Source organism: Streptopelia decaocto, assembly GCF_964273445.1.
Source record: "Streptopelia decaocto genome assembly, chromosome: 6".
Classification (NCBI taxonomy): Eukaryota; Metazoa; Chordata; class Aves; order Columbiformes; family Columbidae; genus Streptopelia; species Streptopelia decaocto.
The window spans coordinates 13074929-13102864 of record NC_138660.1 but is presented as its reverse complement, the minus strand read 5'-3'; the positions used below and the strand labels follow the sequence as shown (position 1 = coordinate 13102864).

General features: G+C 47.4%; 3 protein-coding genes across 3 annotated transcripts; all 3 read right to left on the bottom strand.

Moving 5' to 3' along the window:
* Nucleotide 1: 1 nt before the first annotated feature.
* Nucleotides 2-1931, bottom strand: RPL22L1 (ribosomal protein L22 like 1). Its single transcript, XM_082055784.1, has 4 exons — nt 1875-1931; nt 1539-1631; nt 1010-1131; nt 2-251 (listed from the first exon to the last, which is right to left on the bottom strand). The coding sequence occupies exons 1-4, from the start codon at nt 1881-1883 to the stop codon at nt 107-109; spliced, it is 369 nt and encodes a 122-aa protein (XP_081911910.1). The 5' UTR covers nt 1884-1931; the 3' UTR covers nt 2-106.
* A 113-nt stretch (nt 1932-2044) lies between these two features.
* EIF5A2 (eukaryotic translation initiation factor 5A2) lies at nt 2045-10770 on the bottom strand. The gene is made up of 5 exons (XM_082055783.1): nt 10608-10770; nt 10086-10287; nt 8488-8592; nt 6849-6980; nt 2045-6237 (listed from the first exon to the last, which is right to left on the bottom strand). The coding sequence occupies exons 2-5, from the start codon at nt 10248-10250 to the stop codon at nt 6178-6180; spliced, it is 462 nt and encodes a 153-aa protein (XP_081911909.1). The 5' UTR covers nt 10251-10287; nt 10608-10770; the 3' UTR covers nt 2045-6177.
* A 7888-nt stretch (nt 10771-18658) lies between these two features.
* SLC2A2 (solute carrier family 2 member 2) lies at nt 18659-27936 on the bottom strand (the record flags this gene model as incomplete). Its single annotated transcript, XM_082056143.1, has 11 exons — nt 18659-18850; nt 19057-19260; nt 20121-20222; nt 22129-22233; nt 23242-23429; nt 24224-24386; nt 24818-24933; nt 25894-26018; nt 26542-26822; nt 27328-27423; nt 27904-27936. The coding sequence occupies 11 exons, from the start codon at nt 27934-27936 to the stop codon at nt 18659-18661; spliced, it is 1605 nt and encodes a 534-aa protein (XP_081912269.1).

The window sequence follows — 27936 nt, the reverse complement described above, 5'->3', positions numbered from 1 at the left end:
CTGTCAAACAGGGTACAAAATCTTTATTCACCAATAAGTTAAGTGTTCTTATAAATAGATGTTCTAGTCTTTTGTACGCTGTATTGAGTTTGAAGTGAAGCTTCAGTCATTCCTCAGACTCTGATCCTTCTTCATCTTGACTAATCTGGAAGTAGCGCAGTTCATACGTCTCCTTGTCAGACGCGACAACGCGAAGCCAGTCACGCAGATTGTTCTTCTTGAGGTACTTCTTTGTGAGGTATTTTAGGTACCTTAAAAGCAGTAATTATACATTAGAACTGTCTCATTTACCAACTCATACTGCCTGCTGTCTGCACTCTGGCCAAGACAGGTCTAGCAGGGCAACACTGCACACTAAGTATATCCAGAAATAAAAAAAATCATATATAACAGATAATAAAAGTATATTTTCGTTCCAGATACTTAAGAATTTATTATTTGGTGCTTTTTGACAACATAGCACAACACCAGTAACTCAAAAGCATTGAGAAGTGGTTGTAAACCTTGGCCTAACACAACAGATATCGGTGCATCTGGATCTGTGAAATGAAGGAACCACTCCTCTAACCAGTGCACCCACCTGCTGCATGACCCAACCAACATACCAGGCAGTTTAAGGCTTCACTTAAGGGGTTCCTCCACAATGTGTACTGCATACGCATGCATTTTAATACAACCTATTAAGTAATAAAACAGCCAGCCATGTCACAAATTCAGCATGACTTTTAAAAGTATCTCTTTCCTCAATAATATATTTCCAACAACCTATATAAAGCAGCTCTGTATTATTGTGCTTACACTAGAGGGAGCACTAATTTGTAATCAAGTCTGCTCTTTTAAGAAGTAGTTTTTAAAAAATCTAAAAGTAGAGATTTGCTTGAATTACATTTATTAAAGCTATGAGGGTTAGCACTAACACCTTCTTTGTACACACTGTAACTGCACCATGTTCAACATGACTGTTCAAAATCCACTACCACAAATACAACAAAAGGAAACTTGTACCAACCTTTTAGAAAATTGCTTCTCCGATGTCACCGTGATCTTGTTTTTCAGACGTTCAATGTGAACGGTGTTGCCCAAATTCCCAGTTTTTCCATTGACCTTAACCTTCTCCTTTAGAAACTGTTCCTGTTTCAACATTAAAGAAATAGAACACTAGGGAAGGGCACCCTAGGTACGAACTAGGGAAGGGACCCTAGCCACAGAGCAACATTAAAATCACCATTCACTTATGTCCTCATAGCAAGTATTTACAATGCAGTAAGATTTTACAGTGTGAAATTGAAAAAAATAACTCCCGTGTTAAAACAGGATTAAATGGATTAAATATAAGCCAGTTTATTAATGGACAGGTATGAACCATCTTGTCTGTAAAAGACATCTAAACTCAAGAAACTTTCAAAAAGTGCTGGTAATTTAAAGTACAACTGTTGATTTTACTAGTTCAAAATGTAACACTTCAGCTTCAGTTATCGTACTGCATTAAGGCTGTTGTTATATTATGCACCGTAAGTATGAGCAAAACCACGACTTACAAAATTCCCAGAATCAAAAATTCCATCTTCCACAGGATGGGTCAAGTCAAGGCAAAACTTCCAGGTTGACTTCTTAGATTTCCTGTCCTTTTGCTAAAACACCGAAAAAAACTCCAACGTTAACAACCCACACCCGAAAAGCTCGTTATTACAGAGGCTGCCCCGTCTTACGAGCGCCGGCCCGGGCCGACACCGCCTGGAGAGCGGGGCCCACTGCAGTCAGCCCGGGCCCGGCCGGCTGCCAGCCTGGCCAGGCCCTCTCGGGGAGAGGTCCTCTGGTAAGGGCGGCGGGAAGGCCGCCAGCCGCCCCGCAGCCCCTCACCCCCCGGGACTCACCGGCGCCATGCTCCCGCCGCCGCGCTCGGATGAAAGGAAGTAGCGTGGGGCACGCGGCGCTTTTATAGCCTGCCATGACGTCACCACGCAAGCGCGCGGGGCGTGGCAGCGCAAGGCACGCTGGGAGGCCCCGCGCGCTGTCCGCCGCACAAACAGGCACCAGATGCGTCTGTAGCATGAATGAGTCACCGTTTTTATTTAACTTTATTTCCCGGTTTTTATTTCTGTCGGACAGGAACGCAAGCGTTTCTCTCGCTCTCGTACAAGTGGCAGGCCGCGCCGCGACGGCGGTGAAGCTTCTGGCTCACAGGAGGGGCCCGTGAGCAGCCCAGGCTGGGCTGGAGCTGATGGATCATCCCACAGCCCATGAGCAAAACCAGCTCCCCCAGCACCCACACTTTATTATTTCTGGAGCAAAACACACATTTACATCTTTCCCCCTATCGTTTGCATGGCGTTGGAAATACAGCTCCCAAAACACGCAGTTTTGAACCACGAGAACCAGCGTTTCCCCGTGCATGCAATTTACAGGGGTCAGCTTTTGCCATGACCAGTAAAACGACTCGTCGCCGTCCTTCCTCTTTCCCCTGCCTTTTGAAAACGCACCAAACAAGCTACGCTTACAATGTACAGCACAGGAGAACCGAGAAAATGGGTTTTCTGCGACACAGCGCTACATAGCAAATATTTCTTTTTAAGCTCACAAACCAAGTTACTCTCAGATGCTAAATACCATAGGACCAGACTGCAGATGCTGGAGAGATTTCAAACACCCTCAGTGCACCGTGCTGACCTGCTGAATGCTCCACCACCCTCCCACCACACCTCCAGGGTCTATGCCTTCATTAATGACATACTCAAAATATCCTTAACAAGGTAATTTTTTTTCCTGAAGTTTAGTTCTACTGTAACAAACTACATTCTAAATTACTCAACCAAAAAAAAAAAAAAAAGGCAAAAAACCAAAAAACAGTGGGATTGATTGAATTTTGAATTCTGTAAAACTGACCTGCAGTAACCATATGAGTTTGAGCTGTCAACAAATGTGACTTCTTTACAGATTATGTAAAATTACCTGTATTGTGAAATTACAGATTGTGCACCATTTCTGGGTACACTGTGGATTAGAAAAACCTCCAAGAGGCTTGAAAGCAGTTACATTAAAACAATGAAACTCAGCTAACTTCTTAAAAAAAAAAACAGCCCTGAGAACACGGCTCAACTAGCAAGAGCCTAGTTGAAAAACCACCATTATAAGCAAAAATTGGAAGGATCTATTGAAATCTTAAAGTATTATTTGCCAACATTTGAGGCAGGAAATTCTGCAGTCTTTCCAATTCTGTAAAGAAGAGAAACTCAATGAATTGGAGCCATAAAAAAAATGCATTACTTGGAGTGGAAATACTTTTCTTCACTTCCTAGTTTTCACAGCCTCTAAGCAACTGCATCAGTTATTAGAAGGTTATAGTTTTCTGTTTTGACACAATTTAAGCGTTATGAGAGTACTACAGAACAAGTACATTGGTAAGATTTGTTTTAAAGTAAAGCTATGAAAGGAGGATTTTGCTAAGCATTTGGTTAGGGATCTTAAAGATTACGCATCTATATGGACTACTGATCACAAACAGTTTGTTGCAAACAATTCTGACAGTAAACTGAAACATCTTACTTTGGAAAAAAATGCTTTGAATATTCATGTTCTAATTTAGAAGCAACTTTTAGCCTTACTGAAACTTGGAGATTATGCTTAAGACTCATGCTTATGTATTTACCTACTATGGGAAATTTCATGCATGATAAGCCAATGCTCTGCACTTCCATAGTGTTCGAAGTGCTTCACAAAAGACAACTAAGTATATAAGAGCAAAACTAATAATGAAGTACTTAATAATTTAAATCTTGCAGAACTGAAGGTTGCAATAGAAGGACATCCCTACATCCCAAGGAGGGCTCTTCCAACAAGCTGGAGATCATAAAGCCTCTCTCTTTAGATTGCTGTAGTACCTGAAAACTCCAGTCAGACCAGGACCCCACTTGTAGGAACAGGGCAAAAAACAGCTCTTGTCCCAGAGAGCTTCCAGTCTAAACAGATGCTTAGACTGTGGGCCAGTGGCATTAAATACTTGTCTTCCAACAAGGTTTTAGAGGACAGACAGGCACCTGAAAGTAGACTAAAGCACTACCAGAACAAGGACAAATCCAAGTCTTGTAGTTTTCAAGCATATTATAAGTATTTTAATGTGGTGATAGCATTAGAACTTGCATTAGTTTGACATAGCAACCTATGACTTCCCATCTGATGTCACACAGCTCAGCTTGCTGCCAAGACCATCACCAGTGGTTTCACAGACACCTCCAAAGCCAACAAAGCCTGTCTGTTAGGTACCAGTTTGATGGAGAGGCAGAAAGGAGCATGGTGCAGAGTAGCCTGAGCTACTCAGCATGCACTTCAAAAGTATTCTTAACACATTTCAATCTCTTGCATCTACAGCTTTTTTTAAAAGGTATTTTACCATTTCAGTCAAGGTGCTCTTTATAGAGTACACCTGCAACATGTACTGTGCTCAACAAGAGCATGTGGCAGTATCCTCCTTCTGCCAGGTGTCCCAGGTAACTGTGCTTTATTACCAGAGTATGTTTATTGCTGTCTTTGTTCTCACTGTACTGCTCTCCCCATCGTGAGAAGCCTGTGGAAAATGCATGTTTTTGCCATCTATGTTAGACCACCAAGATTTGCTAAGCCCTGCCACAATATGTATGAGGACAGTGCAGGACAGTTGCCATTAGCCCTTTGGGGATTAGAGAGTACATACTATTAAGCTGAAAACATTTTAAGCAGTTAACAGCAGCATGAAGCCTGAATCTTGCTGCCAATAGCATGTGAACTGTGTATGCTGTCCAGGGCAGCATGCCATGTGTTTACTAGTTGTCCTCTGTTAGCCAACAGCCACTGAAGCTTAAGGTAAGTTCATGAAACAATTTATTGACTGTGAAAAGATGTTTGAGCCACAGGCTAGGGAAGTTTCCCACTCATGAAGAGTCACCAAGTCTTAGAATTCAAAGTTGAACACCTTAAACAGGAGTAGGCTAGTTATCCTTCCATGACTAGTTCTGTGAAGCCTTGTGTTTGCCTGTTAAGCTACTAACTAGTTAGAGGCATGCATGCGTGTTTCAATGACTCGGAACTCCCTTGGATAGGAGCTATCTTTCATATCTACCTAGCAATTTATTAACTTTTATAGTTAAGCTATGGTTGTTCAGTATTGTCTGTCAAGTCTATATTTTGAAAATACAATAGTTTTATTTTTTTAAAAAAGAATCGCATGCATTTAGTTTAGGCTCAATGCTACAGTTTGTCCCACTTTTTGAAAAACATGTGGTCCCTGTGCTACAAAAATATGGTCTGAACCTGAAGATTAAAACCTAAAGCTGGAAGCACTGCAACAGATTCCCATGGAGTTTGTCACCCTTTTATAGTTTAAGATAATAAAGGAAAGCAATTGAACTGCATTTTTCTATTTTATTTTTCAAGTCTGACAAAGGCCTCGAGTGAAAGTCTATAGCTTTAACATCCATTCTCACCTTTGTGTCCCCTTGGCCTCACCATATCTACCCAAAATTCCAACTGCCTGCCTAAACCACAGATAGGCTTTGACACCATTTTATAATTACAATAAGCCAACGAGTTGGCAAAGAAGAATACAGAGGTAATACAGTTAAGTTGCACATGGCCACTGGGGCTTGGTGAAGCCAGCTGGCGTTTTTGATCACTTGAGTTTCTTGGTCTAAAAGTTGCGATTGGCACCTACAGTTCTGCAAGAGTCCCAATCCACAAAATACTTAAGCTTAAAAAAAAAAAAAAAGCTACTTTTATTGTCAGTTCTACCTAAACATGTCAAGAAAAATACTATTTGTGCTCCAGGTCACTTTATAATCGTAGATACCTACCAGCTTATCTAAAAGCCCCTGAATACTGTATTTTGTCTGTTCATACAGACAAACACTGTTTTGCTCAAGCAAATAAAAATATATCCACTAGTAACACCTGATTGGTTTCTTAGATCCATAGTTGAAACCCACAGGAATGTTAAAATAGTTACGATTAAGGAATTAAAATCTCAGTGATTTTGAAAACTGCCAGTTAGCCTGCAACACTAATCCAGAATCCAGCACTGCTTTTTAACAATTCGAAAAAGAAATGAGGTTGCTTGTGAAGGCCAGAGCTTTGGTGACAATAAGAACCAAATTTATAGATCTGTGGTTTGTCCAGACCTGAGCACTTGCCCGAGCCTGGCGATCCTCTTTATTTGCAAGGCTTTATGGCTACAGCACATTCTTCATTCATTGCACTTATGACGGATATCTGGAAGAAAAAGACAGGTAGGTGAGCTCCAACCCATGCCAGAGGAAGCGCTCTGAGAAGTTACAGACATTCACATTTTAATTGCTATCCCCTCTGTCTCTAGAAGAAAAAGAGGAAGCCAAAGCTGGCAAAATCCAGTCATTATACGACTTTCCCACCAATTTGCTCTTCTGCTGGCAGCTTGAGGTTCAGAGGAAGACAAACAAGCTCCTGCAATAGAGCCAAAGTAGCAAATGGTGTGGCCGGTGTAGCCTACAGTCTGCAGAGCTCCTTGCAGACAGGTTTGCTAACACAGCAATTACTCGAGCTATGTCGCAAAGCTCTACATTTGGTCCTGCTTAACAAAGCCTGGAGGACTTTGCGGACAGCACTGACAGAATTTATCTAGACATCTGAGGGACACCTATATCACCTCACTGTCAACTGAGCTGGGCTTCAGTGCCCTATTGAGTGCTCCAAGCCAAACATCCTACATCTCAAAGGACCAGTTCCCATATTTCTAACCCACTCTTCATGTAAAGATACAAATTATCAATATCAGAAGATTACTTCTTCATTGTATAATTAAATAGAATTAAGCATAACTCTTCTCATTAGCCCTTTACGCTTACCTGCACATCTTCATTGGCATTGAATTTCCCTTCTATTTCTTTGCCAAGATCCCCTTCTGGTAACTTTAGATCCTCACGAACTTCACCGCTTTCTGTCAGCAGGGAGAGATACCCATCCTGAATCCCTATCAGCTGTGAAGAGAAGTTTTAACATCAGTGGTCAGTCACTAATAGGCAGAAGCTGAAGATAACCAAGAGGTACAGTGAACTCTACCTGTTACATTAATTCTTTAGTACTGTGTTTTGTAACAGTTAAGAACCTAATTTTTAACAACAGTTGAGAGGACAGAGTTAGAGGCTACTGTAGCAAAAGCCAGTCTGCTATCTGGATCACCAGAACCCTGCTGGTTACTTCTTACTATGTGGGGCACTGCAAAACCCATCCTTGTGTGTCAGAAGATGTGCTCCTTCCAGGTCACTGGTTCAGCTTTTTACATCTGTGAATTCGAAACAGTAGCTGAACAGTAGCTGAACAGCACGGCTTTTGTGAAGTGTACAAAGTACATAACGGTGAACCGTACACTTCTGTATCTTCATTTGTACAACAAGAAACCATCATTTATATTGAAGGCTAATGAACAAATTAGGGAACATCCACCAAGTCCTGGACCACTTTTGTAGCACTGTTTTCAGCCTAACTGAAAGCCTGAGGTAAGGGGAACAGCTCTTCCGACAGAGCACTTTAGACAACCTGGAACATGTAACAGTGAACCCAAAAGGCAGCCCTAAAAATTCTGATAAACAGCAAGTATTTCAGTAGCAACAAGGACCCAAGGACGAGAGGAGGATCACCAAGATAACATTAAGAATCTCTTGAAAGGTCTGAGCCCTAAGACATGCTAGTCACACTTTATTTAAACAGCACCAGCAGTCCTGAAGAGTTGCTAACACTCTGAACTTTGGCTTTCTCAAGCAACTGCAACATTCTGACTGATGTGGATGTATCAGCTCCTGATCAGAATGACTCCCACAACAATGGGAAGATAGCCAACTCACTATCCATGTCACAGAAGGCATTACCAAAGTTTGCCAAGTTCCCTTCATACCTATATGTCAGAGCAGAGCACAGGAGCACCAAAATTATTTGAGATCAACTAAAGCCAGCTTCCAGACAAGGAGCAAAAAGTGCTACAGCAAGTCAGAATTGGCATCAGGTGCAGCTTAAAGCTGTCTTGTTGATTTGTCTACACTATGTAAGGGTGAAATTTTAAATGATGATATGCCCTTAGATTCAAATTTACTTGAAGTGAAATCTTGATTGTCCTTTAACTAATAATAACTTGCAGCAGGGATAACCTCTCTCCAGATTCTAAAATATGCCAATACCGCAAAGAATAAAGAAGTGACCTTACAATACGAGCCAGAAAAAATGCTGTTCTGAATTACGTCTATTACCTGTCATTTCTAAAGATTGCTACTGTAACGTGAGACCATTAGTACAGTAAGGAGCTCTCACAGTTTTAACAACTCAGTCAATGCTACAAGTTCAGCAATGTCATGTCCAGACAGGCAAGTTTAATTAATAAAGTATGGTTGTCAGAATGAAGAGGCAAGTTTTGGGATGAAGAGGAGTTTACATGTGGTATTAGGAGTAGAAAGCCTCTCAATGTGTGGGAGGACACAGTGACTGTTAACTCACCTGGTAATCATTCCTCTTGATATTTGGAACATCCATGTTATGAGTTGATGGGCAAATATCTTCATATTTTTTGCCAGTGAAGATATCGATACCAACCAAGTGGACCTACAGGAAAGTAAAAATAACAATGGTTACTGTTGGTCCTAGAGAAGCAAGGTGCCATTGCCATCAGTGCTGAAGGTTCCATGCAGTTTTCTAAGAGATCACAAGTAATTCCAGATTCTGCCTAGACGCTTTGCTTGCGGTACAAAAGCAGCCCAAGCACTGAGAGAAGGCCTCTCATACCCTTTTACAGGACACTACAGAAACACGACACCAGAAGAAAGCTCAGTCACTCTTATCTTCCGTAGCTGCCTGCAGTTTTACAACAAACGAAAACTCAGAGAGTGCAGCTGTTAAGAGAATGCTTAAAGTTCTAGCTTTTCTGAGAAACAGAGCAGTATCAGTGACGATGTGAAGGTTAAGAAAAAATAAGAGGTGGTCATGCACAGAGATTAAAGCAACTCCCACCTCCCTTCATGTTAGCAGCAGCTGCCCCCTGCAGCCAGCACTTTTATTACCAGTTCTTGGGTCCTTCCACAACTGTTTCAGTACTTAAGAACACTGAATCAGTCTAATAACACAAAACATAAAAAAACAAACAAGACCCCCCCCCCCAAACAAAAACCATATACAAACACACACAAATAACCCACCAAAAACAAGGAAACAAAACACACAAGTGGAAGGAGCAAGGAAAAAAATCAGCTAGGGCTTGGTATACTCTAGGTTTGATAAATTATCATACAAAGTTGTGAAAACTTACAACTGTAATTAGTCCATGGTTGTAACAGATCTGTTGCTAAACTCAATTATACCCACCAAAAAGTGTTGCTGAATGAATAAAAGGGGAGTCTAGCCTTGGTCCAAGCTCTGGACAGCTGCACAAACCAACTGCTCAGGCAGCAGGGCTGCAGCCCCAGACAGCAGCTAAGAATGTCCCTGCTGGGACGCAGGAGGGGGAAGGTACTCCTTGCTCAATGCTGAAAAAAGGAAAGAACCAGCAAGGCCAAGCCAGCCAAACTGGGTCAGCGCAGGCTCACAGAGGTAACGATAGTCCCCTAAGCTCTTCTGGATCGTGTAGCAGAACATGGGTACTTCTAGTAAGCACCGAATTCGAGTGCTGCAATAGCAAAAGTCTGTTAGCCCGGGCAGACACAAAATTGCTGCGGTGGGTAGCGACAGCACAATCCAACCACGCCCTGGTGATTTCATCAGCCCCCCGCTTCCAGAACTTACTCTACCCCCACTACAAAAACAGCTTTTATCACTATCAGCGTTAAAGCTTTTAAACAAATGGGGAGGGGAAAAAAAAAAAATATAAAAAACCAAAAACATGTCCTCAATCCTTCCTCTTTTCCGTGACTGGCAGCCCTGGAGCTAACTCTGGGCTGGAGAGACACCCGAGACGCTGCCGCGAGAAGAGCACGGGCAGGATCCAGAACGCTGTGCCAAATGAAACGCTGCACCCTCCCCCCCGGCCAGCGGCCCTGCAGAGACAGCGCCGGGCCCGGAGCTGCGACACACCGGGCCCTGCGGAGCCCGCCCGGGCCGCTCACCTTGGCGTGGCCATGCTTGCCCGTCTTGGAGGTGGACATCTCCACGATCTTGCAGGGGCGGCCCTTGAGCACCACGAAGCCGTTCTTCCGCAGCGCCGAGCACTGCATGGGGTAGGTGGAGGAGGCGCCGGCATCGCCCGTGGTGAAGTCGAGTTCGTCGGCCATGGCGGGGTCGAGATGTGGGGGGAACTAGCGGCGGGTGCTGCACGCAAACGAGAGCGTCGGCCCGGAGCCCCGGCGGCGGGAAGGGCCGCGAAGGGGGACGGGAGGGACCCAACCACCTCCCCGCGGCGAGAGCAGCACGATGGCGGCGCCCCGGGGCGGGGAAGCCCAGGCCGGGCCCGCCTCACCCCGCCACACGTGCCCGGCGGGCGGAGAGCCGCCACGTGCCGCGGCCCCCAGCCCCCCCGCCCCCGGCGGCGGCGCCCGCCCCGGCCTCACCCTCCCGTCTTCTCAGCACTGCGGCCCAACCGCCAACCGCCACCCGCGCGCAGCCCCGAGCGGCGCCGCGGCCCCTCTTACCTTGCGAGGCCGGGCGGAAAGGCCGGGCGGGGCGGGGCGGGGGCACGGCGGGACACGGCGCCGCGCACACGCGCCCGACCACTGCGGCGGCCGGCGGGAAGGGGCGGCGGGCGGCAGGGAGCGCGCGAACCGCGCCCCGCCCGGCCCCGCCCTCCCGCTTCCGCCTGTCGCCGTGCTCATTGGCCCGCGCTCCCCCCCGCCGCTCCCCCCGAGAGGGGGCGGGACCAGCCTTCTCGCTCCCTCCCCCTCCGCCTGACCACGTGCTTCCCGCGTTCGCCCACCGCGCGTGCTCGGCCCGCCTCTCCCGGCGCCTACGGAGGGCGGCTGGGCTCAGCGCGCCCTCGCGCCCGGCGCCATCGCTACCGAGGCAACCCTGGCACCCGGCGCGGCGCCGGCGCCATCGCTACCGAGGCAACCATGGCACGCCGCCCGGCGAGGGCGCGGGGCCGCTCCTTGGCCGCCAGGCGGCGCTGTGCGCCCCCACAGTCCTTCCCGCCGCCATCTTGGAGCCGGGCGTGCGCTGCCCCCAGGGGCGGTCACGTGGCGTCTTTCCGGCTGCAAAACGGGGTCTACACAGAATGTCAGAGACCTCGAAAGATGATCGGTCCCAGCCCCCTGCCAGAGCAGGAACACCTAGATGAGGGTACACAGGAATGTATCCAGGCGGGCTTGAATGTCTCCAGAGAAGGAGACTCCACAACCCCCCTGGGCAGCCTGTTCCAGTGCTTTTAAACGAGCCGGAAAAGAAACGGGTGTTTCCAAAGCCCAGTGGGATAAGCGGTCGGCTGGAGAGGTGTTTAACTGTCAACACGAAGCTCATTTGTCTGCCTAATGCTTCGCCTTTCAGCATAGTCAGAAATGAGAGTGTTTTGCAGGTGCGCAGTAATCGATCCCAATGGCTGGAGCTGCCGGGAAGCCATGGGGAAAGCTGCTTTTCGTTAACGGGCGTGAGGCTGAGGTGGCACCGTGCCCCCGGAGCCCTGGGCACCCCCTGTGCTGTGAGATGAGGGACAACAGCCACCTGGCCTGGTGCATCCCCAACTAAACAAGGCCGCATGGTTATTTTTGTTAAAAGCGCCATGTCAGATGCCATAACGCCTTCAGCTTTTGGACTGCATCCACCTGCAGGCAGTTCCGAGGAGCTGCAGGTAGATGGGGCCCAGCCCTGCACAGAGCTGTGCAGATCGCCTGCTTTAAACACCAGATAAACAGCAAAACGCAGCAATCCGGTGGTGTGTGTGGCAGCGTTGTCAGAGCTGGCCTCTGCCCTCACCGCTGCGTGCCGTCCTGTGTTCTCTGCCCCAGCATCCCGAGTTTGTCATCTCTGTTCTAATGGGGTGGCTGCAGGAGGCTGTTTTAACTTCATGCTTTCAAATGGTTTCAGAGAGATCTTTTATTTAATTCGTGTTAATCAGCATGATCTGTTTGCCCGTGGTCCCAGACGTGGTTACATAGATCCCACCACCAATTGTACAGCGTGTACCCAAGGAGATCCATGCGGCTTTCATTTACACAGGGCCCCTTTGTAACGGTCCAGCCCATCAGGACAGGGGCTCATCTGTGTCACCAGGGTTTTCGGTGGATGCTGTCTCACCCAGCCTGCTCTAGAGATACGCATTACTCTCTGCAACTGCCCATTTTTCTTCTGTGTCAAGTGATAAGCAGAGGCATTCTGTTAAGTGTTCTTACATGTGCAGTGTGTTTGTTTACCTGCAAGTGTGTGATCAGTTGCACTTGCTCTAGGGCTTTTCGTCTTCTAATAAAATACTTGGGCAGAGAACTACCAGCTGTTCCGAGCCCAAACTGGGGCAGCCTGGAGCTAAGCACTGATGTTAATTCCTTCTCTCAGGTATCAGGTTATGAATTGGGTTGATTTTCCACAATTATCAGATTCATTTTGGATGACTCATTATATCTTCTGTACTGAACCACATCTTTTTGCTGAAGTGCAGATGTAAATGATGCTTATTTTTGAGACACAAAACAAATATTCCAAGGCAGCCTTTATTAGAGATTCATTTAACAAATTGAAAATCAGCTCCATCAGTCATTGCTTGCGGGCATTGTTCTTTTGTCTGGAGCAACATTTATTTTCTAAAGTGTGTTTCTTGATAGTACTAATGTGATTATCCCACTTTTCAATACAACACTAGCAATTTATTTTCAGAGCATATTTGTAAATGCCATGGCCTTTCACTTTTAAATGTATTTATTTTTGTGCCTGTGTGTTTAGAGTGTTGCACAGCTGGATCACACACAGATCTTTTCTTTCGAGCAGACTTGGTATGTGACCAAGCTTTACTTCTCCTGTCTATGTCTTTACATGAATTGCATCACAGAAAAGATTAGGGGTGAGAAAACTTTTGGAAGGTTTAAAGTGAGTGAGATGTATCTGTTTTCAGTTATGTTCTGGAGAAATGTTTGATGCCCTAAAACACCTTGTTAAAGCCTAAACTTGACAGTAGGCATTTCAGCCAGCACTGGAGTGAACATCACACCTTGTTTCCAGCAAACCCACCAGAAGGAGGAGATGAAGACACCAAAACTAGCCCTGGGTGCAGCCAGGCTTGTGCTGCCTCCTCGCTACAGCTCCTGGCCTGGTGCATCACCAGCTTCTGTGAGAAATCTCTGTGGAACATCAAGGAGGGCAGCAGCGTCCTGGGGCATGCAGGGGTGGTGGCCGGGGTGGCCAGAGGACAGGAGAAGAGGATGCTGGAGGAAAGCCCTGCCGATTAGCGGAGAGAGGCCCAGCTACAGAGATCTATACCCAGCCCTGCTCTCCTCAACACCGGGTGAGCACCACAGGAAAGTGGCTTATTCAGCAAGACTCGGTTTAGGTCACAAGATTAGAAGCAAGGAGTCATGAGCAAAGCGGTGTAAACAGCCCTGTTCCAACTTGAGCAAGCTTCTACGTTTCAGCTGCTGAGCTGTCTCACCTGGGATCCCACCAGCATGTCCTGACTGTTGGGGGTGAGGGTTCACACTGGCTTCTGGGCAGGAGGACAAGCGAGAGGCTGGGGACCGATGACCCCCACTTCCACAGGACAGTGCTGTGCCTTGCAGACCCTCTGAGCTCCTATATACGATCCGTGTAGCAGGAAACAGATTAAAGAACCTCTGTAGTCACCTTGCCGTCGGCACCCCACTCTCCTCCAGGCTCTGCTTTAATCCTGCCATTCATTTGCTTCCTAGGAAGAGCAAATGCAGTGCTGTGACTCACTTTGCAATTGCATCAGCCTTGAGACTGGGACTCTGGATAGTTCCTACAATTATTAGGGGCTACACACCCTGGGATGCTTAAAAAAATACCACAGTGCTGCCTCTGCCTGCTCTGTAGTCACCCTGTTCTCTTCAGTGGTTCAGACAACAGCCCAGCCAGACAAACGTGGTGGCATGGGGTGTGTGCAGAGAGCCCATGCTGTCCGAATTACCCAGGGAATTGCCCTGGGCACACGCTGGGGATCAGAGACAAGCGGTGACAGTGCAGGGACATGAAGCTGGCAGAAACCACCTGTAACTCCCACTTGGAAAAGAGAAAACACATCATAACTCTGGCCGTTCCCTTCTCCTGGGGCTGCAGCGGTACTGGTACAGTGATATCCCACCCTCAATCTGGGGAGCCTTGATGCTTTTCGTAGTCACGAGAGCTGCACTTTCTTCTGAGCAGGACACGGGACAAAAACGCAAGGTACTGCCCAAGCCTCGGGGCTGTAGTTGTACACATAGCCTGTAAAATTTAAGGACTGCTGATCTACAGCCCTGATATATTGCTGTCCTGCTGGGGAGGAGATTCTGTCCCTTTCAGAAGAGCTATTCAGGCTGTGCTTCTGGGTAAAATTTGCCAGGATTTAGTGAAACACTTGAGAACAGGCTCAGTTACCTTAAATTAAATCTCACGCTTACATGTGCTGCTGGATCCAATCCTGATGTCCTGCCTTGTAATTCCTCAGCCTCCATAGATTTCAGTGAAAGATGAGGACATCGAACAGCTCAGAAAATGTGTTGTACCTCAAAGAGTACTTGGGTTAGCATCATCCTCCTCAGCTGTTTGACTTGCGAGATGGAAGGGAGCACTTCTCAGTGATGAAAAACAAGTGGAAGTGAGGCAGAAAAATCTGTGATAAATTAGCGTGGAAAGTGTTAATGGGGCCAATGTCCTGAGTTTATTGGATTAGGGAAGTCAAACTAATTTTAAAATTATGCCTAGGGAGCGGGAAACTAGATATCGTTAGCCATTTACTGACACAACAAAAAAGTCTTAATGGCTGTCATCTCAGCACATTAGGAAAACACTGTCAAAGCTCTTGCTGATGAGATGCTTTCTCAGGGACTATTAATTATATTGCGTTATTAGCCAACTGCAGTATGGGAACATATTTCACATGTTAACTGAAGTGCAACGACCATTTAGCTAATAAGTATGACTCGATCTTTTAAATTTTCTTAATGATTAGCAACTTAGTAAAACTGTAACGCTGAGAGATAAAAATAGTGAATCAACAAGCTGTGTCTCAAGAACAAGTTTTAACTGGAACTCGTATGTAGCAAGGATAGATAAAGTGTATGGTCCTAATTACCAGCCTGATGTGACAAGACAAAAGTAAACATATTTGCAGATTTAACCAACTCGTGTGACCCCTTCCTGCATCATCATTCATGGTGAAAGTGCACTTGTGATAGTTCCGCCTTGCATATCAGCTTCATCCTGCCACCGCAGCCCTGGTCAGGATGAGGTTGCTGCCGCTTTTGGCAGCGCCGAGCTCTGTACATCCTGTCCCACCACAACCATCAGCAGAATTGATTTGAAACATCCCGGGAGCAGCAAAACATCACCTCTAGGGGAATATACAAATAAATGAAATGATACCAGTAAAATGCATGAAGGTACCTTGTCCAGATGTGGTCCAGGAAGGTTGGAGAGAGTCCGCGGCAGGAGGTCCCAGGCTGGGAGGAGAAGATTTACTCCCTTACATGCAGCAGCTGCTTCAAGGAAGCACAACCTGAAACTTGGGGTGCGTCTTGTTAGTCCACAGAATTCACAGTGTGCTGGCAGCAGACCAGGAAAAAGTAATTAGCGCGTGAAGACTGCGAGCTCTGTGACTCCTGCTTCAAGCTACGTGGTCTTTACTGTAGCTTAGCCAAAAGCTTCACAGAGGTGTGGGATAAAACAAGGAGGGAAAGCCTGATGAAGTATACCCAAGGCTTTCAGCTGACAACTGTTTTTACACAGTCATTTTACTTAAGTGCCTCTGAACCCCCAGATAGATTTTCTGGGAAGTTTATGGATATAGTTATGGGTAATGTTAGAGTTGTGGTCTTTGTTAAACTAATGTATGTGCTACATTACAGCAATTGGGTGGGGCTTTCTGTTATTGTTCATTTCAAAACATGGAGGAAAACAAAGCCTGGCTGCTCAGAGTGTTGCTAAATAAATGACCCCTCACTGCTGAGTTACTGACAGTGTCTGACTGATGCCCCTCAGGCATTAGCACAAAACTCAGCAGAAGTTTATTGAAGTGGTTTTAAACAGTCTTTCTCGTGTTAAACCACCTGTATGACCATCATGTGGCTACAGCTTGAGCCGTTCTGTTTGTATGGACTGGCCAGCTCATGAGGATGGAGCTGGGACACCCAGGACCCCAGTGCCAGCACCCTCCCTGCCACCCTGCGACTGCTGTCCCATGCTGTTCCTGGAGGAAAATCTGCTTCGAGCCCCATCTCTTCTCAAATGCTTCTCCTGTCTATTGTGCCGAGAGAGCACAATAAATTTTAAGCTGCATGAGCATCCATGTGAGCAGAGGTGTGTGCTTTACAGTGGGGTTTCACAGGTGGGTGGTGGGGATGGCTGGGGAGAGGTACAGGCACCCCCCACTGGGGTTCATCCCCCAGTGACTCTGAGGCTGTCCAGCCCTCCTGACCGTGGGGATCTACCACCTACGGAGCAAATGGGCCCTGCTAGGAAAATACCTCCCATCTGGAGCTGGACTTATGTCTGAGACGTACAGAGGGAAAAAAGACAACAGTGCAAGCCAACACATGCCATAGGTGTTGTTCATTGTCACTTTTATGTAACACACATAGATAACATTGCTGAAAGCAAGAACCCATCTGTCTTTTTTTTTCCTTTTTTTTTTTTAACATTCAGAGAATCCATTTTAATATTTAACTGCCTACATTAGACACCATAGAGAGCCTCAGAGCCTGCTGTCTCAGCCAGCCTCACCTGGGGAGACCCATTTGCAGCATCCCAGCTCTGCTGCACTCTTCTTGGTCCTGGTTCTCACACACCCTGCATGCCTCATGACAGTCCAAGGTCCCCCACTGCTGTAGCACATGACAGCATAGACCCAGTTGTTCTTGGGTTAAATCCCAGCAGTCACTCCAGGAAAGCCTTTGGCACAATCTTATTGCCTCAGTGCACATGCTGGGGCCAGATGCTTGTTACAGTGGACCTCATAGCGACACTTCCAGGCACTTGGAAGGGACCAGAATTTGCTTTAGGGTCTTAATATCAAGAGAGTAAAGTCCGCAAAGGAAAGAAGTTCAGGTACATGGAAAGTAGCATGAACCTTCCCTAAAACCAAACCCACAGCAGCAGCCTGTGATCCTCCTTGGCCCATCTATTGTCATGCTTTTCATTATCCTTGATCCTCTGTTACGTTGTGGTCACTGCTGTACTGGCAGTCCTGATGACCTAGCAGTGACTGAGCAATGCTGGTGTTTCATCTCTAGATAAATAATGGGTTTGTGTCCTGAGAAAGTTGCTAGAAAGTAACCTGGTATCACAAAAAGGAACATGCAAATCTTGAAAGTCAAACAGAGAGCAGGCTTTTACAATTATTCCAATGTATCCCCCAACAAAGGAAGATAAATCCTTGCAGTTTGATTTTGTCACATTAAACTACCTCAAAAAGAAGCAAAACCGAGCACAAACAAGGCTATAGAAACAACACAACCTCCTGCTTGCACGCTATCTTGGCTGAAGCACAAGCCAGCAAAACTCAGTGGTGCAAAGCAGGGATCAGATCAGTGGGGCACCTTCCAGTTAACAGTGCAATTCCCATTTCCCCCTGGGGTTGTCATTAATTGTTACAGTATGGGCAGCCCGAGGCCACGGCTGAAGCTGGAACCTGGACGTCTAAGCATGGTACAAAGGGAGGGGAAGGAGGAGCAGCGAGGGGAGGTGACCTGGCGATGGTCACACCATGGGAGAGATGGCAGCAGAACTCTCGTCTCCAGGAGTGCCTGGGCCCATTGTGTGGCCAATGATGTGCTGTGTCTTGTGCTGCAGCAGGGATAAGGGAGGGAGGAGAGGTTTCTGAGGAGGGAAGAGGAGGTAAATTGGCTGAAACAAAATAAAAAAGAAAGGTATATCAGCCCAGCCAGGGTTTCTAAGTTTCTCCTAAAAAAATGTTGTGCTTTGAGAAATCGTTATGAGTTGGGCAGGATTTCCATTATGCACAGAAGTGAAGTGCATCACAACCGATTCAGGTGGGATCCACCTTCTCCCTCTGCACAGGCAGTTTGCTCAGGCTGTTTTCCTTCACACCTTGGGCACTACAACCTGTGTGCTGGTGGCACAACTGCACTAGCACTTGGTTTCTCAAGGCATCAGATCACTCAGCAGAAGGAAGCAGTGAGCATGGGATAAAAAGGTGAAAACTTGAGGCTACAGCATCAGCTGACCCCCCTTTCCTTCATTCCAGCCGAGTGATGACCCTGCTCAATGTGTTGCTCTGCCAGCTGGAAAGATCATCATCCCACCGGGCTCTTCCAGCAGGGCATGGAGACGTGTCAGATATTCCTCCTGTCTTTCCCCTAGCTCTTCCTGCAGACCAGCTGTACCGAGTATTTCAGAGTAAAATGCTAGGTTAGCACCTGCGTCTTGGAGGTGTGAGCCACAGCAGCCAGAAGGCATCCGATGGACGGGTCCTCCGGCTCTGCCAGCTGCAAGGTTTTTGTGAAATGAGACTTTTGCCTAACATTCTTCTTCCCACAGTGCCTGAAGGAGGTCCATGCTCAGTCCCCGCTTTCTGGTTGCGTGGTGATGTCTATGCCTCCGTGCTTCCTCGCAGGTCTTCCAGCTCAGTCATGGCTTTGGCTGGGAGCTTCTTGCGGCGGAACACAGCGGCGATCTCCTCAAAGGACTTGCCTTTTGTCTCCGGGACTTTGAAGTAGGCGAACAGAAAGAAGGCTAGAAGCAGAGCCGCGAAGATCACAAACACGTACGATCCACACAGATCCTGCAGTGGGGGCGGTGAAAAGCGGGGACAGCACCATCAGCACCGCAGGGATGGCTTCTCCTGCCTCCCCTGGGTGGCTGAGGTGCCCAGTGGGTTTGGGGATGGAGATCTGGGAGGCACATCCATGTCCCACTGAGCTGCTTCGGGAGCCCAGCAGTAGGGTTGTGCCAGCCATTTATTTGTAGGATTTTAGAGGGATTTCTTACCGCTATGTACTGGAAACACATTCCCACGATGAAATTGCAGGCCCAGTTGCAGAAGCCAGCAACGGCGATGGCGGCAGGGCGCGGGCCTTGGCTGAACAGTTCGGCCACGATAAACCAGGGGATGGGCCCGGGCCCAACTTCGAAGAAGATGACGAAGAGGAAGATGGCGACCATGCTGACGTAGCTCATCCAGGCAAACTGGCTCTGCAAGAGGGTGTGCTTGGTGTTACAGTCCCAACACAGCTCTCATTAATTATCACTAATTACTTTAATTAGGCTTCTTTTTCAGAAATTTCTTTCTATTCAGACAAGTGGGGACTGGACATGAATATTTAAAGCTCTCTACTCTCATGGCTTGGTGTGCGGTGCCAGTGTTGCCACTTGCAGAGGTATGCTGGAGCTCACAGTTATCAGCTCAGCTGCATGTTCGAGCCCTCTCCTTGCCTGCAGCATGGCCAGGAAGAGGCAAAATAGTTTTTGTCTTTAATAACCAGCGTATTAAGCAAAGGAGGCCACCCATTGTCAGGTTTTACATCTTGGGAGGGGCTTGCACCGGTGGTTTGGACTGACTTTGATGGGGGCTGGCTCCATCCTCTGCCTGTTTTGCCTCATGTTTCACAGCCTGACCCCTCTCTGGGTGTCAGAAGGAATAATTTGTCCCTTTTTTATGACAAGATGCTAGTCTAGTACCCTGCATGAAGCCAGAGAGATGCAAGTTGAGGGTTTAGGGCACACACTGTTTCACATGGAGTTATGCCCTGAGTTTTCTTAGTGGGCCTGGGATTATGGGAATAGCACAGTTGCTGTGTAAGGAGCTGAGGTTGTCAGCAGGCTCAGGGAGGGGGCAGGGGACACTAGTCCTTTTTAGCAGCATTGGGGTGTCTCAGGGGCCAAAGAGTGAGCCAGAGATGGCTCCAGCTATGGCCACTTTGACCTGTCCCTTCTATAGGCAAATATTTTCTGAACTTCTTTGAGATGAAAATGCAAAGCATTCACTTTAAAGGGTGGTTTGTCTTCTCTTGTTTACAAACCATGGAGCTAAAAATAACGAGAGAAATCCTTACCAGGAGCACAAGTCCAACTGTCATGGCCACGGCACTTATTAACATGCCCATCAAACCAGCCAGGAACAGGGACCTCCTGCCCGCCTTCTCCACCAGGAAAACCTGTAGAAACATGTGCAGCACCTCAGTCTCCAGCACCACCGCTCTGAGGTTTGATCAGGTCTGTTAGCAATGAGCAGCCTGTTACCACCACCGCACTACATTCCTGCTCTTCTAGCTCTCATGGCAGAGATTTATGTGCTGGCTTCCAAGTATCAGAAGCTCTTCTGGTGGCTTTTAGGGAGCCAGACTGAGCAGTCACCTTGCCAAGGGCAAGGCAATACCACAGACACTCAGAGCTCATGTATTTCCAAGCTCTCGGAATTTCCCACTGTTCCTACACGTGTATTGCTGACTATGGACTTTCTCTTTCTTTCTCTCTTTTTTTTTTTTTTTTTTTCAGGAAGAATAAATTTACTAGGTCTGCATTAATTTGGAAGTAGACTTCAAAATGTAGCGTGATTCAAGTCACATCATGGGCCATTGGACCTTGCCTGTCCTAGGGCAGGTGTACTTGTATTGCAGCTGGAATCAGGATTTTTCCTTCAATGGCTCCCAGATTCATTTCTCTTCCCTGGTAGCCCCAAGACTTAGATTGTTCCTTCTCAACTCCTCTTGGTGGACTCTAGTCATCTCGTCCAACATTTGACATCTAAGTCTGTACCAATCCCTTCACCCAATGGGGAAGGAGTTGGCCTGCCCTAAGATACCTGCGCTGCCCCCTGAGGATGCCTGCTCCTTCTCTTCTACTCAAGAGAATACCTTTGGCCATCAGCTCAGCCTTTCCTGCCATTACAGCAAATGACTTATGCTTCCAGGAGACCATCTTTTTTGCTGGAGGCAGCTCACCTTCCTAACTCGTGAAGCCTCTGTGCTCCCTTCTCCCCTTGCCAAGGTCCACCCTGCTGTCAGTGCTTCTGCCTTTTGATCAGGGTCTGTCATTTATTGACAAATGCAGGTAATTTTTAAGTACTCATGGCCAAAAGAAACAAAGAGCAAACACCCCAGGCTTCAAGTACCACAGCCTTTGGAGTGGAGATTGAATTGCAGGAGACCCTCCAAGCTGGAGAAGGAGTTCTTCCACCTGCATGCCTCAGTGCCTCATTTCACGATAAACATCATGTTTTCTCCTCTGTATGGGTTCTGTGATGGATTTCATCTTAACCGGGTTCACCCCAAGACTCCCTATCTCAAGCTGGACTAAGATGTTGTAGAGCTGGGTATTTGTACCTTGCAGCTAGTCCTGCTTCATGGTGGGTAGAAGTCCTTTGCTCCCTAAATCTCTCTAGAGACGTGAGGGAAATGGGCTTGGCATTTCCTGATCTTCTTCTATTAATGGCCATATTTTAAAAAAATAATTGCCTGCTGATAAGAATTGTGTTCATACTCTCAGGAGAGAGACAAACAGAGGGAAAGTCTGTGAAAAAGGAACCATCCTTTTTCTGCTGTAGAGCCGTGTGATTACACTGCATAGGCGCGATGAGGATAGGTGTTAGATTAATTTATGAGTGTGGAATAGCCTTTGGGTATCGCTCGTCCAGGTGCTCTGTACACACAGAAAAAAACTTAGAAGATAACAGGTAAGAGGGAGATTGTGAGCTGCTGGCTGCCCCTTCGCAACCCCAATCCCTGCCTGCTCCCCCAGGGCAACAGGACCCCCAGAAATCCAGTGTCAAAGGCAAATTTGATTTTGGGGGGAAATGCTGAGCTACCAGAGCTTCCCTGAACATGGTGATGCAGTTTTCACTGATGAGGCACTTAGCAGTGCTGTTCGATAGCAACAGGCTGCATTCCAAGGCTTGATTCGTCAAACAAGACTTGCCCTGGGAATTATTTTTCCTGCGAGGTGTGCAGGGTCAGCCCTGCAAAACTGCAAATCCCAGCCCCAGCTCCAGGAGAAAATCATGTTTCAAAACCACATTGGCGCTTATGTGTTTTTGAAGTCTGGGGGGCAGAAATATTTACTTACAGAGATAACAGTGAAGACTGTGTTCACCACTCCAACGCCAATGGTTGCGTAAACTGGTTGGTCAACTCCAGCTCTCTCAAAAATGTTTGTAGAGTAGTAAAAGATCTATCAAAATACATTAGGATGAAGAATTAGGCAAAAGGGCTGGTGGAACTTTTTGTTCTCTGGAGGGGAGAGTTGCACTTGCTTGGCTGTGATGTAAAGTAATTTAATTATTATTAGTTTTTCAACTTTTAATGGCTTGTTGTAATAATCAAAGCCAAAACTTTCAAAGGAGCCTGAGGGAGTTAAAAATCCCATTGAAATTCCCGTTCTGAGCTACTGCATTTGCACATTTAAAACTATTTTCTTCCATGTAGTCCCATGTTTCATCTCAAAAGCCAGATCACCAGGACTGAGTGTGGCAGACAAATACCTTAATATGACCGAGTTTTACATGAATTTTAAAATATTCTCACTACATTGGAATGAATCAAATTTCTCCCTTCTCTCAAAGAAAAAGGCAGTTCCTATCAGGTGGAAGTTATAGGCAGGAGGTAAGTGGGTGGCTGGCCCCATGGCTAGTGGATGGGGCAGCAGGGTTCACTTGCCATGTGGAAATGCTCTTATACATTTGAAAGCTGGTGGGACAGAGGACTCAACCTTTGTAAAGTTGCCACCAGGCTTTCAAAAATTTAAGTCTTAGCCAATTTTGAAAAGGAGGCTCCATTCTTCTAGACGCAAAATGGTGATTTCTGGTATCCCAAGAGGTGCTGCAAAACCTGTTTAGCTACAAATAGCTAGAAGACAGTGATTCTACAGTTTCTGGAGTGACCACATAATCATTAAAGAGAGAAAATTGCTGATCAACTCAGGTGTGAGGAGTGTGGATTTGCTGTGCCAGCTGTTTCCATGCTGAACCCCCTCACACGCTTCTCGCTTCTCCCGTTCCGCCCTCCCACAGCCCAGCTCAGCGGTGGGGTCCACCTTCAGCACTGATGGTGGTGGCCAAGGAGGCTGCTGCAGTCCTGGGAGGGCCTTCTTCTCACCCCTGCATGGCTTGGACAGAGCCAGCACTGACTTTTCATGCTCAGCATGGATTTCTTTAAAGGTAAATGTTTTTGGGAGACTCACTGCGTTGATTCCTGAGAACTGCTGAGATATCTGCACCATCAGTGCCACAATGACAGCCTGCTTGTACTTGGAAGAGGTGAAGAGCTGCCTTATGGAGACTTTCTTTTCACTAGCGGCTTCTTGTTTTTCCTTTTCCATCTCAGCAATCTCTTTCATCGGGTCACAGTTTCCTCTGAGCCTTTTCAAACCTTAAGAAGAAAGATGGACATTTTAATTTCAATGGTAGATAAGGAGTAGAGTAAGGACAAGAATCTCTCTAGCCAAAACTCAGAGTAGGCCAACCACATGGGCAGTGCTGTCCTCTTGCTCTGAGGACTTGTATGGCACATCAAGCCCCAGAAGTGTGTCTGTTTGGCAAGGGGCAGCAGCACATTAGTTCTGCGAAAGCTCTGAGGCACCACACTCAAGCCCCATCCCTCAGCAATGCTTATTAGTCCCATGCAAACATGTCTAAATCGTTTCTGATGAAGAGCTAATTTATAATTGAGCAGCTCAGAGATTATCTCTGTTTCAGCTGTGTCCTACCAACAACTGCTCTTACTCCTTGCAGAGATGGCTGGAATGGAACCAGCTGGAAGATGCATAAGTGGTTGCAATAACTGCTGTGGTTTTGCTGTATAGTTGCAAATAGCAGCAAGGACCAAGACTTCAGCTGTCCCCCAGAGATGTCATTTTTACACTTAGCTGAAACCCCTTTCAAGTAAATGGGTTTTTTTGCAGGTGGCATCTGCTAGCTGCGATCTCACTGATGGAAAGGAGTAACACACTAAGGCTCACACCACCCGCAGTGATACATCAGCAAGTGTGCCTTAATCAGTGACTGTATGCAAGTGTCCAACATCCCACCTGCCAATGTGCTGCGTGGGATGGAGCAACTATATCCAGTTACACATATGAGCCCTCAGCCAGGCTGTTCCTTCTGTGTTTGATACTATGAATAGTGTAAGAACAACTCCAAACAAACGCACAAGGTGTGTCTTACTTTTTTTAGCTTCCTCCACCTTCCCCAGTTTGATGTAAAGGTATCGAGGGCTCTCGGGACACAGTAAGAGCAGGAAGAACTGCAGGAGTGCAGCCACACCAGACAGACCCAGGAGCAAGGGCCACATCTCGTCATTACCCAGGAGAAAGTCCAATCCGAGGACCTGGAATAATTGAGGCATGTTTGAATGGCTTATTTTGCACCCTCTCGGTACATTTATGTACCAGCCTGTCAGGTAGCTGGGACTCATGCCATGGTGAGAAATGCTGATGGAGATGTTGGACTCCCTGCTTCTTGACAAAGCCATTTTTGAGAACCCAAATATCAGGAATATCAGGAGCCAGCCTGATCCTGATGAGATGTGTACAAACACTTCACAGTGGAGGGGAGAAATTGTTTGTGGAAGTACTTATTATTTTATGAGAGGTCATCTTTGTTAAGGACACCTCTGACTCAAGGTAGGAGTTTAACCCCATTAGAGCAGATTGCTTCCTACTCTCCTTCAGTTTTGGGGTTGAATGATGAATGATACCCCAGCATATCATCCCTAATCTCTGAAGTACCCCCTCTGAACTTGTACGTTTTCCATCTTACCTGGCTGATGAGGATACCCGTGACAATGGCAAGCTGGTGCAACGTCCCCAGCGCTCCTCGAAGGGCCGTGGGAGAGACCTCACTGACATACATGGGCACAAGTCCAGAGGAGAGCCCTGCATCAAGCACAAGCGTCACCTCTTCTACACACAGCTCAGCAACCAGCAGAAACCACTTCCCAAACGGGAAATAATGATAGAGCCCGTGTGCTGTGTCCCACATCCCAGCAAAACACTGGCCCAGGTTGCCCAGGGGGGTGGTGGATGCCCCATCCCTGGCGACATCCCAGGGCAGGCTGGACAGGGCTCTGAGCAAACTGATCTGGGTGAAGATGTCCCTGCTCTTTGCAGGGGGGTTGGTCTAGATGAGCTTTGAAGGTCCCTTCCAACCCAAACTGTTCTATGATTTTATGATCCCACTCAGTCCCTCATGCCTGGCTGGGAACCACTTGCGCCCTGCAAAGGTGGTCAGGTATCCCCAGATTCCAAGCCCTGAACTGGGAAGCCTTTACACTTGAACGTAAGCATAGAGCAGAGATAATCTATGGAAGAAGTTATCACAGAGCAGAGAGCTTTCTTAAAACTTGCCTTGAACCTTCAGAGCAGAGTACTGTAGTTACATCCCAGTAACCATGATAATGAGCTGTTACTTGTAAGCTAATTCTAATGTAATTCTTTATTATTTGCCTATTATCTTATCCTTGCTATGTACAGTGCTCCTGTACTATCTGCTAGATAGTGCTGTTGTCTAGGGAACCTGTTAAACAGCATGGCTAATAATGTGCTGTTGTAGCAGCCACCGCCAAGATCGAGCCTTGAGATACAGAGCGGCGACTTGCGCCTTTCTAGGATACATAAAATAAACTGATTTTGTGATAGAACCAACCCAAATACTCCTGGGACAGATCCTGGATTGAGAAGGACAGGCACGGGGGAAGAGGGAAACTCCCACCTGTGAAACCCCTTCTGAACTAAAAAAAAAAAATATTTTAAAATAGAAAAACCTCTTAATTGCAGCCCTGGAACAATGCAGCAGCCAGCACCCCACTAAGGGACAGGTGACCTGCCCGAACTTACCGCAGTACAGCCCTGTGACAGCTCTCCCGGCGATGATGAGCATGTGAGATGGTCCGAATTTCGCCAGTCCCATGAGGAGGTTCCCGGCGATGGAGAGGACGTTCACCACCAGCATGGCTTTCACCCTGCAAGGCAGCAGCAGCACAGCTCGCTCTGGCACCTCTCTCAGCCAGAGCAGCCGTTGCGACATCGAATTACAGCAATTAAGTGTCTTAATCAACATTACAGGGGAAAAAAAATAATGATTGTAGGCACCGAAATATATCGGACACAGTGCAGAGTAGCTAAAAGTATATTATACATGCTGTGTCAGTGCCATTCAGCTGCCCTCCTCTCCCTTTTGCCACGGGAAGAAAGGGGAGAATTCAGAAGTTACTCAAGGCTGCTCATCAGCTGCTTGTCTGAAGTGCTAGAAGTCGCAATAAAATATCTGATTTATAATTGAGGATTTTAATAAGCCAGACCTCTGTGATGGTTGGAACAGTATTTTGGAGTTGTTTTAGTTTGGGCTTTTTTAAAAATTACATTGGGGGAAAATAGCATGAACTGTATTTCTATCGGGAGGAAACAGTTCTGGGGAAAGAAAACAAATCAAACAAAAAGACTTGGGCTGTGGCACACGAGTCACAGCACACAAGGTCCTCTCACCTCCCCAGCCGGTCGCCGATCCACCCCACGGTGAAGGAGGAGATCATACCACCGACGGCGAACACAGAGACCGAGAGGGACCAGTACATGGTGAGGATGTGCGGGGAGCTGGCAGGGTCCTCGCTGGTGTCAGCCAGGGGCACAGACGTGCCCTCAGTGCTGCCCCAGGGCTCCGTGACAGGGACAGGGACAGGGACAGTGCCATCCTCCCCGGAGCCGTTGGTGGCATGTCTGTTCGGGGGAGCGATGCCCAGCACGCGCCCATAGTGGGCTTCTATCACCTATGATGGGCAAAGAGGAAAAAAATCTATAACCACTCCCAACCCCTGCTTTTTTTTGTTTGTTTTCTCTCCCAAGAAAAGCTTTTCATCACAGGGGTGAAACCTTGGGGTCCCCCACAGCTCCTGGAACCCCAGGAGGGAGGGACCACGAGGGCACAGAGCAACCCCCCCCCCGCCCCGATCTGATGCCGCCTCCTGGTTCGGGGGTGAGCACAGTGTCCAGATTTAGGACCCATGGAGAGGTGCCAGCCCTTGGTCTGGGCACAGGGACCACATTACAGGGGGGATCATGCAGAACCCCGCTCCTTTCACTGCAGAGGTGGCAGCAGGGGCGTCCTGGCCATTTTCTCACCCTGCTGCCTTATCACAGGGGCTTTGTCCTGTGGGAAACAGTGCTCAGGGAACCGACAGAACTCTCCTAAGAGCTTCTGCAGGGACAAACTAGCCCTGGCTGCCCTGAAACCCTCATCCCTTGGCTGTGCATGGCTGGGGCGGCTCAGCTTACCTTCTGGGGGGCATTAATGACACCCAGGCTGTAGCCGTACTGGAAGAAGCCCAACACCGCGGTGAAGACAGAAAGGACCAGTGTTCCCGTGAGGTGCTGGGGGAAGAAGCAGAGAACAGCTTCATCCTGCTATCCTAGCGCTGCCCAAACCTGGGGGACTGCACGGCATCCCTGTCCCAAGGGACCCTGCTCCCCGGCGGGAGCTCTGCCCGACACGGCAGCCGCGGCATCATGTCCTGCCCCGTCCCCGCGCACGGGCGGCACCACTGCTGAAGCACAACAGCTATGAAAAAATGCAGTTTTAGGCAGTGCAGTTTCAAGTATTATTTCCTTCCATCACAGTTAAAATTATCCGGTGAGTTGATGGAACTCTTAAAAAATAGAAATCTTGAAAACAGAAAACAATCCCTCGACCCCTTTGCCCCTGCGCTCAGTACGCAGACATCAAAGAGCGATTAATTAAGGAAGGGGATTTTTTTGTTGTTGATTTTGGTCTTGGCAAGCAATAAATGCCATAGCTCAGTGCTGCGCTCCCACAGAAATTCTAGTGCAAAAATGCCACTGAGCTATGGTTACCTTCTCTGCCTGCATTTTGCTTTTCTTGTCCAT

What these genes read in the sequence shown, in the direction of transcription:
- RPL22L1 (XM_082055784.1), bottom strand. An exon ending in TTTTTGATTCTGGGAATTTT is followed by an intron (nt 1,132 to 1,538) that starts GTAAGTCGTGGT and finishes ATGTTGAAACAG; the next exon opens with GAACAGTTTCTAAAGGAGAA. An exon ending in GAGAAGCAATTTTCTAAAAG is followed by an intron (nt 252 to 1,009) that starts GTTGGTACAAGT and finishes ACTGCTTTTAAG; the next exon opens with GTACCTAAAATACCTCACAA.
- EIF5A2 (XM_082055783.1), bottom strand. Translation starts at nt 10,250, where the DNA reads ATGGCCGACGAACTCGACTTCACCACGGGCGATGCCGGCGCCTCCTCC. An exon ending in GCAAGCATGGCCACGCCAAG is followed by an intron (nt 8,593 to 10,085) that starts GTGAGCGGCCCG and finishes ACTTTCCTGTAG; the next exon opens with GTCCACTTGGTTGGTATCGA. An exon ending in TCAAGAGGAATGATTACCAG is followed by an intron (nt 6,981 to 8,487) that starts GTGAGTTAACAG and finishes TTCTCTTCACAG; the next exon opens with CTGATAGGGATTCAGGATGG.